General features: G+C 47.0%; 1 protein-coding gene across 2 annotated transcripts; it reads right to left on the minus strand.

Moving 5' to 3' along the window:
- Positions 1-404: 404 nt before the first annotated feature.
- Positions 405-11,110, minus strand: ADRM1 (ADRM1 26S proteasome ubiquitin receptor). Of its 2 annotated transcripts, none has more exons than XM_084645474.1 (10): positions 10,946-11,110; positions 7,234-7,444; positions 6,849-6,965; positions 6,561-6,684; positions 6,064-6,150; positions 4,121-4,202; positions 2,939-3,174; positions 2,516-2,673; positions 1,428-1,530; positions 405-636 (listed from the first exon to the last, which is right to left on the minus strand). In XM_084645474.1, exons 1-10 carry the CDS (start codon positions 11,020-11,022, stop codon positions 530-532), a joined length of 1,302 nt encoding a protein of 433 aa, XP_084501600.1. In that variant the 5' UTR covers positions 11,023-11,110; the 3' UTR covers positions 405-529. The 2 variants fall into 2 exon arrangements, with proteins under 2 accessions (XP_084501600.1, XP_084501601.1); XM_084645475.1 differs by lacking the exon at positions 10,946-11,110 and adding an exon at positions 10,328-10,454.
- Between the last annotated feature and the right edge of the window lie 1,678 nt (positions 11,111-12,788).

The following is a 12,788-nucleotide window of genomic DNA, read 5'->3' on the forward strand; positions in this document are numbered from 1 at the left end:
TGCTCTAAGAATTTTGGGGATGTTCTCTGGCCTGTCCAATGCAAGCCATCAGACAAGATGATCACAATGCTCCCTTCAGGCCTGGGAATCAGAGAACCATGGCTCCTGCCAGGTGCTGTAATTTTGGACATACTTGCTGTAACCATGAGTTGTCTACTTTAAAAAAAAACAAACCAAACATACAGGGGAATTTTTCAAAGGCAAACATGGGTATCATTTGGTGCCTTTGAAGATCCCCCCCCAAGCCCTATTCCAATCCAAAAGATTAGATGAGCTCTTTGCTTTTAAGTGATACCCATTTACCACTGTCTTTGACTGAAGAGTCAAAAGCACATAGTCAGCTGACTCACTGGCAAATAGGCTAGCCTAATTACTTAAGGCTCTATGACTCCATGACCACAAAGTGATTTGGCAGATAAAAATCCTTTATTTGTAGATTTAGTGTAAGGATAATATGAAGTTAGCTAGTAATCCTACTGAAGTTGCTTAAATTAATGTCTAGGACTATTTGTAAGGGAGAGCAGATAATTTAATCTAAACTCATATCTTCCTCTTCATCTTTCTTTTCCTTTGATTCTCCCTCCTTTTGGTCTGACTTGACATTGTTCTGCATTGCTTTAGCAAATGCTTCTACATCTGAAAAGTAAAAGAAATGTATTAGTTAGGTTAGCTTTGCACCAAGAACATGATCATAAATTAGACTGAAGTTAAAATACAGGTCATTTAGCAGAGGAAACAGGGTTGAAAGTTTGAATAATGTTCCTAAACATACAAGCAGATTTTGACAATCAGTGGAACTTTACTAAATTGATACCTTACATATACACACACTGGTCATAACAGATTTACCATACCAACATTTCCAGGCTTAGCAGAGTGGATAACGGTGCCTCTGACAGTGGGAGGACCTAAGAATTACTGATAACTTCATTTATTGCAGCCATGCCTTCAATTAAATATTCCCCCTAGAAAAACATTAGCAGCTGAGTGACTGCAACAGGAAAAATATTTTTAAGTCCCAACTGTCACTATGCTCTGCTGCATTTGGGTATTGTGCATAACTCCAGTACTCTCTCAGACTCTGGCCTCTAAATCAAGAAAGCAGCCTCAAAGCTACTTAGGCATCAATACTGTGCAATCTTAGATTAATAGAAACCTCAGGAGAGGTTGAGCAAACACAACATTTAGACTGTGTGTTGTGGAGAGGAGTTTAGTGATTTTATTTACTAAGTACATTTTTTCCAAAAGAGCCCAAAAGCTCTTAATCCCCTTGACTTTCAATGAGTTTAAGCACTTAAGTGATTTTTGAAAACATTACCCAGCATCTATTCCTATAACAGATTCAGACACTGCAGTCAGTCAGTCACAGGGCAACAATGATGTAAATCCATGCTCTTTTAAGAGAAAAAAAGACAAAAAAAACTTACCACCTTTATTTGCTGCATCTACTGCCTCAGCTGGTAAGCCAAACTGACTCATTAGTGGACCAAGTTGGCCTGAAGCTAAAGCAGCACTGAACATGCTCAATGCCTGTGAAACAGAGTCAACAATACCAAATAAAACTTGCTTTTTGTTTCTGCAATACTGTGTGGCCACTTTGAATAAATTACTCTTCACCTTGGTTTTGACATCGAATTCTATGTAATAGAATATGTTGACTGCATCTGATCTATTGGGAGAGCAGAACTCACTAAAATCAAAGTAACACCTGCTGTGCAGCAGGTTTTAAAGAGTCACTCCTCAGGCCCCTGGTTCTTGGTGTACTGCACATCTCTCCTTAAGGCCTGGTCTGCGTGCACACGGTGTTAATGTAAACCACAGACTGTATGCACTGACTCTTTTCAATCAATTTAAATAGTGCAAACTAAACTGCTCTAAATCTAAACTGGTGCAACTTTGTCTTCAGACATGCCCAACGAGGAAAAGTGCAGTAGGAAAATCTCTCTTTCCTGCCAACTTAAACTTCAAGTGACTGGACATCTGCTAGCTTTAAGGAGGTTGCCTACCAGCCCTCCTATGAAGGGAGGTCCTGAGATTCAGTCATGAATACTATCCTTTCTGAGAGACTTCATTACAAAGAGAAGGGGGAAGCCCAGATCAAGGAAGTGAGGGGTCTTTAGACCATATGTGGGATTAAGTCACTGCCATGGAAAAGTGAGCTCTTGGCATTTACTGAGTCCATCAATGGGGGAAAGCACAGAGACAAACAGACTTGGGGCACGTGTGTAGCTATTTTATACACAGAAAAAAATATAGTATGTCTAAAGAGAAATTTGATGCTAACACTTCCATAAAAAACCAACAGATGCCCGGTATTTGTTAGTTGCATGAAGCACAGTGAATTGAAGTAGTTTCTTAGGACTGGTCCACACTGAAAAGATAGGTCAACCAACCTGTGCTGCTCAGCGGTGTGAAAAATCCACACCCTTGAGTGCCACAATTAAACTGGACTAATCGCCCAGTGTAGACAGCGCTAGGGCGGTGGAAGAATGTGTTGTCAAATTGTGACATCTACCTGCTGAAACTGGGGAGATGTCAGAGTGTTCTGAATCTCTTCTGCTGTCTGCGGCAGTGATTCCCCAGATGGAAGATAAGGCAGCAACCGCTCTTGAACTTCAGCATTTGCCAGAATGGGAGCCATGATCTCAGGAGTCAGCACACTGGCCAAGTCAACTAGGATAGAACAAAGCTTTGTTAGACTGAACACAAAGCAAACTGGTTTACTTTAACTAGAGCCACTGGTGGTTGGAGTGAATACTGAGATGTGATACCACTGATTTCAGGGCACTCTTTGGGGCAATCACAAGTACATCATTTATCTAAGTAGGTTAGGGCTCTAACAGAAAGGCTTCCAAACAGATTTAAAATTATACAGGTCAGTAAAATAGCTTTAAGGCACATCTGGTATCTAACAGCTGTCTGGTCAGAGTACTGTTACCTTGCTGTCCTCCTGCTCCAGCTGGCACATTCATAGTAGCTAAAATGTTCTGAAGGTCACTCAGCTGAATGGGTTGAGTTGGGCTTGTTGCTGTGCTGGTTCCATTGCCTGAACTCGGTGCAGGGCTGGGACTAGTTGCAGATGCAGATGCAGCCGCAGGAGCAGACGGGGCTGGTGTTACACGTGTAGAGGAAGTAGTGGAAGATGGGGTTACAGCAGCTGATTGGCTGCGAGAACTAGAAGTGTAATAAATATAATTAACTCACTGCAGAAGCAGTTACTTTGCACTTTTATAAGCAGCTTTCAACCAACTTTGGCACCCCTGTGAGCATATATTACCCCCATTTTAAGAGGCAAGGAAGAGTCCTGATTCCTACCGTTCTGTTCTATTCACTAGACCAGTGGCTTTCAAACCGCAGGTCATGACCCAGGACTGGGTTGCAGCAGCTCTGGTCAGCACCACTGACCAGGCCATTAGAAGAGCCGGGCAGCACAGCCGACGGGAAAGGCAGGCTAGTCCGCCCCGGAAGCGGTGGCCAGCAGCAGGTCCATCTCCTAGGTGGTGGTGGGGGAGGCCTGCACCAACCACAGTCTCCACACTCCCAAGCGGGGAGGGAGGGAGGGGGGTGCCTGTGGGCAAGAGCCACGCCGAGGCACTTGCATGCCTCCACCTAGGAGCCGGACCTGCTGCTGGCTGTTTCCAGGGCGCAGTGCAGTCCGCAGTGCCAGGACAGGCAGGAAGCCCGCCTTAGCAGGACCGCTGTGCCGCTGACCGGGAGCTGCCTGAGGTAAGCCCACGCCTCCACCCCACGCCCCAGCCCTGAGCCCCACCCCAAACCTGGAGCCCCCTCCCTGTACCCCAAATCCCTCATCCCTGGCTCCACCCCAGAGCCTGCACCCCCAACCAAGAGCCCTGACTGCTTCCTGCGCCCACCCCCCTGCCCCAGCCCAGAGCCCCCTCCCACACCCTGAACCCCTCATTCCCAGCCCCATCCCGCAGCCCTCACCCCTGAGCCCCTCCCACACCCCAAAGCCCTCATCCCTACCTCCGTTAGGACACAGGCATCAATAATTTTCTTCAACTGGGTCACAGGAAAAAAAAGTTTGAAAACCACAGAACTAGACCCAGTTCCTCATAGTTCAATGGAACAATCACGCTAAGTGGGTGTATTTATATCTTACCTTGACGATGAGCTGCTGGTCGGGGGTCCCCCACTTCCCAGTAAGCTAGCCAGGCCAGGCCCTGTCAGTGCACCAAGCCCACCTTCCACAAATGATGGAAAGACATCTGTTTAGAAACTATTGTGTGTTCATTCCCTTTATAAAAGATATAGCTATTCAGGTTTGACTCAACTGCACTTACAGGCAGCATTCTTTTTGCTGTCTAGAAGAGAGGTCATTTTTACACCTGCAAGTTTTATTTCCTAAAATAATGGGGCGAGAAGAGGAGGTGGAAGAAAACAAGGCCATTCCTCTTTATGAAAATGCAGGTATTTTTCATTTTATAATTTTAAACCCCCATTAGAATAATTCCTGTCCAACAGATGCTTGTGCTTATTAAAAACTGCTCAACTCCTAGCTATATCAAAAGATGAAGTGGCGTTGGTTTGTATAATACAAACAAAAGCCCTTCACACAGCAAAACCCATTTTCTTGAATGAGAGTGTGTGTGTCCCCCGATAGCCCTGCATTCCCTTCAGTTTCAACTCTAGTGCAGGCATACAGCACTAGACAGACAGCTCTGTGGTCAAACGCTCTATAGGCAGAGCAAAAGCAAGTAGGATGGTCCACTACTTCCAGCAGAAAACACAGCAAGGCATGGCATGGCATGCATGGCAAAAGGCCAAAAAAATGATGAGGTAACTGTCTTGTACACAAGAATTTACAATCAAAGAATCCTCCACCCTGTTCCTAGTCATAGCTTCTCTAAGCTGGCAGCAGGAACAAGCTACACAGACCTAGAGGATGGTTTAAGAACTTTCAGTGATTTCTCCTTGTGATTCTTCTCCTGACCCATGTGATAACCACTTGCTCCATTTAGTACATATTCCCCTTGCAGCTGCTTCTTATTCCAAGTCTAATTGCTGTATGCCTGTCCACATGACCATCTGCATTCTGTTGTGCAGTCTTTTGGAAACTAATTCTGCCCTCTTGAGTTTGCAGCTAGAGTGCCCCATCAGCCTGTGCACAATGGACTGAAACTACAGGGGGAGAACATAGGAGAGGAATGAGCAAGTAACCAGCTACTTGTTTCTCTGTTCTTCTGTTCCCTCTTTTCTGCAGAGTTCCCCCATGTGGATCATGCCACATCCCCCAATAGCACATTACCTCCACTGCTCCCTGATCATTACCACTTCCACAGTAGGAGCAGGAGAGGTAAACTACAAGGCTAGTGTCACTTTCTACTATACTGCAGCAGTCCCTGCTGGGAAGCTCATATATGAGCAGCAGTAAAAGGACACACCCTTTCAGGATCTGAGACATGCCATCCAAGGTCTGTCACTCCTAGTACTTGCAAAGGCCCAAGACCAGTGCAGAGACAGCATGATCAGCACCCACAGAAGGAAGCGCCTTGTTTCACTGAGCAGTAAATTAACTGGTATCCCAAGGCCAGGACATTAAGGGAATGTGCACCTTGAATAATCTGAAGATGCCATATGGCTCAATAAAAAAAAAGCCAGTGAGATACATATCATTGTCAATTTTTTGAGGAGATGAAGAAATCTGGAATCTCAGAAATCAACTACTGCCCTCAGAAGAAAGGAGAATGCTCTCCTCCAACTCCCTCCTAAGAGGTTAGACAGGTCTTCCACTCATTAGCCATCCTCCTGCTCCTTCAATCCTGGAATATAGCTCAATGCAAAATTACCACCACTAAATTTGTGGAGGAAAACCTACACACAACCAACATATGCCAAGCTGAACTACCGATCACTCTGCTTGCTACATTCCTTTTTTCCAGTTTAGTTTCCCCATCTATTTATGGTTTTGTCTTTGAGAAAGGGACTGCCTTCTCACATGAAGGAAATGTCACTCAAATCAATAAGAAAATAAATCAACGTAAGGTAAGTTTTAACCCAGAAGGAAACACACCATTGTGGCATAAAGATATGAAAGCATTTTACCAAGTCCTCCTAAGCCCGTTGGTCCGATCAGCTGCATGAGCTGGTTATGGCTCATATTTCCAAGAAGACTTTGCAAGCCACCCTCACCTAAAAAGAAAAACAAAACATTCTGAAAAACAACATTCACAGTTTTCATAACACTCTGGCTCAAGCAGCAGGAGATGAATTGACATATGTTGCAAGGAAAAACTGTTTCAAGTGTTTTTTGGGGGTTTTTTTGGCATCTTAAAATAGTAAAGTAGCTTAGCTTTAGAAAAAGGGAGGACACCAGAAAACCTAACAGATACAACAAAGAGGAGTTTCTTCTCAGACTCATTTTTTAGCCTGCTCCTTCCTATTATAGCAACACAATTTATTTTGCTAAGAGTCTACATTTCTAGTATAGTCCTTCTCCCCAGGTCACTCTCCAAAATAAGCAGGGATCTGGTTCCTAGAAAACTGCAAAGTATGTATAAAAAAACCTCTCAAACTGAGAAGGAGTAGAGAATAGACTATACCTCCTAATGCTGAGAGCTCATGGCCGCCACTTCCACTCCCACCCAAAGCACCAGGTATTGGAGGATTGTTGAGATACTCATTCACTTTACGACAGTGCTCCTCATCTTTATCAGTCTTCGGTTCCTGTAAGAGAGTTGTTCTTAAGTCTCCAAGCATCTTCAAAACAGATTAGAAGTTGGATAATTCTTTAAAGTGTAGACCCCCGTCCATCCCCTCCTTGATTATTCCTCGCACACGTCTTGAAACAATGGAGTTCTAAATGTTATCATCATTTACTTGTCACAAACCTGCATCCAGAAGAAAAGTCGCTTTGATCCTGCCTTGAACTTCAGCACATACACACGACCAGTAGTACACTGAGGTACCCTCTTAAATTCACAGTCATCAGGAAAGATAATCAAGTCCTGGGGAAAAAAAAAAAAAAGAGGGGGATAAAAAAATATTAAGAAACACTTGGATACTTCTTTGATTACTCTTCACAAAAACAACTCTCTATGCCTGCTTCCATGTTGCCCCTTACACCAGGCATGTACTTCCAAAGCCTATTTGTAAAGACACCACCCGTCTTATTCAAATCTCTTCTTAAAAACTCTTTCACTGTGGTTCACAATGCAGAGTACAAAAGAGCCATTACAAAAATTCTTAAGATTGAAATAATGAAGTTATACTCACATCTTCAACATTTCCAGAAGTCCTGTCCTTCCAACAGAAGTGAATGAGGGAATCATCAGTTTGCTGGATGTAAACAAGGCCTTTTCGTTTATCTGGAGTTACAGTACTGCCTTTCAGAGACATCTTTCCTGCCCGAAATTCCACCAAATATTTGCTGGATGAGCCACGGGAGCCTGGCACCAGGCTTGGAAACAACGCACCTGAAGACATCCTGAAAAGAGACAATGGACTAGAAAATATGACTGTATAAATATCCCATTATTTCTCTCTTCTACAAGATCTCATTAGAACCCCAACGAAGAACTCCACAAGAAAAAGTTGTCCACTGTTTCTAGAATTTGCAATGCACTGCGGAAGAGCTGACGTGCTAACTAAGCCCTAGCAATTACATGGAGGGGGCGCTAACCTTCCTAACTCCATTACTCTCTTGGCACTGATCCATTAAGATACTCAAAATGAAAATGACTTCTTCCTGAAACTCATTCTTTGATCCTAAGAAGCATGATACAGGCCAGACCAATTCCGTATGCTTCAGAGTACTACTGTCATTGACCCTCTCTTTCAAATACTGACAACATGGCTTACAAGGTTGGCTTACAGGGAATTAAAATCAACAAAGGGGGTGGCTTTGCGAGAAACAGAATGGCCCCCTCAAGGATAGAATTCAAAACCTCAAGGACAGAACTCAAAACTGGGTTTAGCAGGCCGTTGATTTCATGGAGGGAGGGAGGAGAAAATGAATACAAAACATATCTGGTCTATTTCTTGTTTTGAGCCATTTCATCTATCTTTATACATCTTGCTGGCAGCAGACTGTGCAGTACGATGGCTAGTCATCGTCATCTCCTGGGTGCTCGGCAAAACACGGTGCAGTATGACCGCTGGCCATCGTCTTCTGCTGGCTGCAGATTAAAAGACAGAGCACTGCCGGTAGGACTGAATCGCCATGAAACAAAACTTAAAAGGGAAATGACTTGGCTGAATCACTCCTATGTTTGCCCAGGCACCCCGACCTCATCGAGGTCGGTTAAAAGAGCACCCTGGACTACGTTGATGACAGCTACCAGACATACTGCACTGTTTGTTGCCAAAAGGCAATAAACTGTTGCTGTGTAGCAATGCACTACCGCATCTGCCAGCACCCAGGAGACATACTGTGATGGTTAGCTGAGCAGGCTCCATGCTTGCCGTAGTATGGCGTCTGCACAGGTAACTCAAGAAAAAAGGCGCAAAATGATTGTCTGCTCTTGCTTTCACGGAGGGAAGGAGACAGGGAAGGGGGGCCTGACAATACGTACGCAGAACCACCCGTGACAATGTTTTAGCCCCCTCAGGCACTGGGATTTCTACCCAGAATTCAAATGGGTAGTGGAGACTGCAGGAACTGTGGGATAGCTACCCACGGTGCAACGCTCCGGAAGTCGATGGTTGCCTCGGTACTGTGGACACACTCCGTCGACTACATGCACTTAGAGCGTTTGTGGGGGGACACACACAATCGACTGTATAAAAACACTTTCTACAAAACCGACCTCTATAAATTCGACCTAATTTCATAGTGTAGACGCACCCATAGAGAAGTTAAAAGATAAGACTGTGATAAACCTTGTCACACTGGCAAGCAGATGACTTTGCATTTGCTTCTGAGAAGCAGGTGCCATTGTTTGAACCAGTCATTCCACTGCTTGTTCCAAGTTTAAGTGCTGTTAGCATTTGCACAGAACTTTACATCTTCAAAGTACTTCAAAAATTAATTCTCATATCATCCATGTAAGCTAAGAAACCATCTTCATTCTACAGAGGCACATATAGACAAGAGCTCTGTCACTGCCCTCAGGTTGCATATCAAAGTAATCAGTAGAAGTAGAACTCCCTGTCACATGCACTGGACCGGGGTAGGCAACCTATGACACACGTGCCAGAGGCAGTGTGTGAGCGGATTTTCAGTGGCACTCACACTGCCTGGGTCCTGGCCACCGGTACAGGAGGCTCTGCATTTTAATTTAATTTTAAATGAAGCTTCTTGAACATTTTAAAAAAACCTTACTTACTTTATAATATATAACTAAACTATTGTTGTATGTAAACTTATAGAAAGAGACCTTCTAAAAACGTTAAAATGTATTACTGGCACGCAAAACCTTAAATTAGAGTGAACAAATGAAGACTCAGCACACCACTTCTGAAAGGTTGCCAACCCCAGCACTAGACCCAGCTGCCTGTTATATACACTGCATATGCATTCAGGAAATAGGGCAATGATCTTGAGCTATGTTTACTCAGGAGGCAGTGTCTATGCAGGACAGCTTTGGAAAGAAATTTTATGTAATTCACTCCACATGAACCATGTGACAGCATGCCTGAAGCCTGCCCAAGTCTCCAGACAGCCTGAAACAGCACCACCCAGGCATGAGGCACCCCCAGTTCATCTCACATGCTAATGCTTGAACTGAATGATGAAAACTTAGGAAAGATAGCGTTAGCTAGTGGACAGAAGACTGGGCTGGGACTCAGGAGATCTGGCCCTATTTCCAGCTCCGCCACTGCGCTAGTAGGCGACCTTGGGCAAGTCCCTTCATCTCCCTAGTCCTCAGTTTCCCCACCTGTAAGACAGGAGTGATACTGACCCCCTTTGCAAGGCGCTTTCGCGGCTACTACGGAAGCGAGCCCGGTATTACCGGGAGTGCTACTTGACATAACTTAAGGGCGTGAGTTGCGCATCTAATCTGCGCCGATACGAAGTCAGGCGGCTGGACACGCAAATGGCACCGAGCGCCACCGCATCGCCCAGAGCGACGGCGACGAGGTCAGTGAGCGGCTGAGTCGCTCCCGAGGGGTCCCAGGCCTGCGCTCGCTGTGCGGCCCCCAGGCCGTCCCCGGGCTGGGCGGCCCGCAGCAGGCCGCGGGGCCTGACTCCCAGCTGGGGGCGGGAGCCGGCGGAGAGCACGCCAGGCCCAGCGGCGCCTCCCACGGAGCAGAGCGCTCCCGCCGCCCAACGGCCCTTTCTCTCGGGGCCTGGCCTGGCCCGGCCCCGGCCCCCCGAGCCACCCCCCTGGCGTGGGGCCCATGCCCAGCCCCGAGTCCCCGCACTTACCTGCCACCTTTCCTCAGTCACCTCACACACAACTCTTCCGGCTCCCTGTCCCCAGAGGAAACCCACCGGCCCCGCCCCTCTCCCCGCCAGCCATTGGGGCCGGCCTTCGCCGACGCACCCCGACGGGCTCTTATGCCCTTTCCATTGGCCGGCTCGTATGTCACTCAACGCCAGCCGGACCGACATGCACCGCGCCGGCTTTGCAGGGTTCGGTTGAGAGCGAGGTCCCTCGCCCACTCCGGCTATTGTGCTGTGTCATAACGGCCGAACCACCCACAAGCGATGGGGGGAGGCCTAAAGCGACCAACGGGACTGTGGAGCCGCTCATCTGTCCCTGCGGGTGGGGGCGGAATACATCAGCGCCCAATATGGAACTGACACTTGTGGCGCGGCCTATTCACCCGGTCCCTGGGGGGTTTGGGGACGCGGCCCCTAGTGACACCCAATGGAACAGTCTGGAGCGGTCTATCGATCCTGAGGGGTGCGCGGAGGAGCAGCCCCTACTGGCACCGAATGGAACTGAGTGTGGAGTGGTTCATCTGCCCCTGGGGAAGAGGGGGGGGGGAGACCAGCCCCTAATACCACCCCATAGAAGTGTCTGTGGAGCGGCCTACTCACCCCTGCGGGGTTGGGGGAGCCCCCTCCCCCCAGTGGAACTGCTTGGAGCAGCCCCTGCTGCCTGTGGACTGGCCCATCTGCCCTGGTGGACGCGGTGGGGGCCCAAGGGAGAAGCTAGGGCCAGGCTGTCCTGCCCAGCTCCCCACCGGGCGAGAGTCGCCCCCCGGGACAGGGCAGGCCCTGGCTCTCACCCTGCCTCCACCTCCAGGCCTGGCGCCTCGCCCGCAGGGGGCGGAGCCCCGCCAGCAGCTGCCTTGGGGAGGAGCAGGCCCCTTGCCACGCGCGGCCGAGGCTGGGCGCTGGTTCCCGGCCAGGGTCGCCCACAAGGAGGGCGGATGCTCTGGCCGCCCAGCCAGGAGCCGTGGAGCGCTCCAGCGCCGCGCGAGCACGCTCAGGCCCAGCACGACGGGCCCCCCCGGGCGTCGACCAAGTGCCTTGACGGGGTGGCCTAGCCAAAGGCCTGCTTCGATTGTAAACGCTTTGGGCCTAGCACTCTGAGGCCTTGGGGCCTCGAGGCATTATCACAATACAACCACTAAACTACCGAGCAACATTGGTTAAAAGAAAAAAACACCAGTGCTTTGGACTAAGGCCCACATCATCTGCTTCCAGCTGTTTGGTTTCTCTCTGTGTCCATTAGAGGTAGGGATGCTAGGTTTTTTGACGCCTAAAGGAACATTTTATGCAGAAACGGCAACATCATTTGCTAACAGAACAGAGCCTTTGTACGTTACTCCTGCAGACGGTGCCCAACAAGGACTTGCGGCAAGGGAAGACATTACTGTGCAGGCAGTTCTGGGAGCTGTCTCCCTTCGCTCGTAGCCAACGCTGTTAATGGAGCAAGAGAACACGCAATAAACTAGGCAATGTTTGTTCCAGTGCAGAAAAGGAGAAGCCTGAGGAAGGGTGTGAAGAATCTCACCTAATAGGACTGAGTGCCCCAATTCCTGTTTTACTCCACCTCCAGGCTAAGTGCAGTTAACCATTATGGCCAAGATGAAGCATGCGGCACAGCTATCGCTATGGCTAAGCTAGAGACAAGGTGGGTGAGGTGATGTTTTTACATAATACCTCACCTATTGATCTCCTTTACATTTCCTTTACTCGATCTTCCCATGCTCCTCAAGTATTTAAATGCTTATCCACTCCTTCAGGGTATTTCTCCATAAAAAGGCACTTTAAACTGAGGGTCAGAATTTCATGAAGCCAGAAAACAATTGAGTCAAATTGATTAGGAGGAGAATTTAAACAAAACAATGTGAATACAAATTGAGAGTTTTTAAAGAATATTTTGGTTCTGGAGGTGGGAGATCTGTAACAATACGAAATCACAAAGCAGGGTCATTCCATTTTTTAAAAAATGGTCCTGGTTAAGAGACATGAAAGCAGCAATAAAATAATAAGTGGAAAGGGAGAAAGTGATGGCAGTTTCACGATTGCTTTAACTTATAATCAATTGGGAACAATGACAAGGAAAGCTAAAGATATTGAAATCTATAGGCAACAGGCTTAAGAACAGGCCTCTTACTATTTCAGGAATAAGAAATACCTAGCATAGTATAGATTTGTCACTAGACAGGGACGGTAAAATTGTCAGTTATGATACACAAATGGCAGAAGTGTTAAATATTTCTGTTCTGTATTTGGAAAGGAGTAGATGTTTGCATGAAGTTTACAGTGATTAAATACTTTCTACTACAACTTGGGGGATGTTAATCAGTCCTGCAGGCGCTGCTAATATTTTGCCAATATTTTAAAAAGGGTAAACAGGACTACTTGCTGAATTATGGACCTGTTAACCTGACAGATCCCAAGCCCAAAAAAAAAAAAAAAATCACAAAAA

Source organism: Lepidochelys olivacea, assembly GCF_965140295.1.
Source record: "Lepidochelys olivacea isolate rLepOli2 genome assembly, chromosome: 13".
In the NCBI taxonomy this organism is placed as follows: Eukaryota; Metazoa; Chordata; order Testudines; family Cheloniidae; genus Lepidochelys; species Lepidochelys olivacea.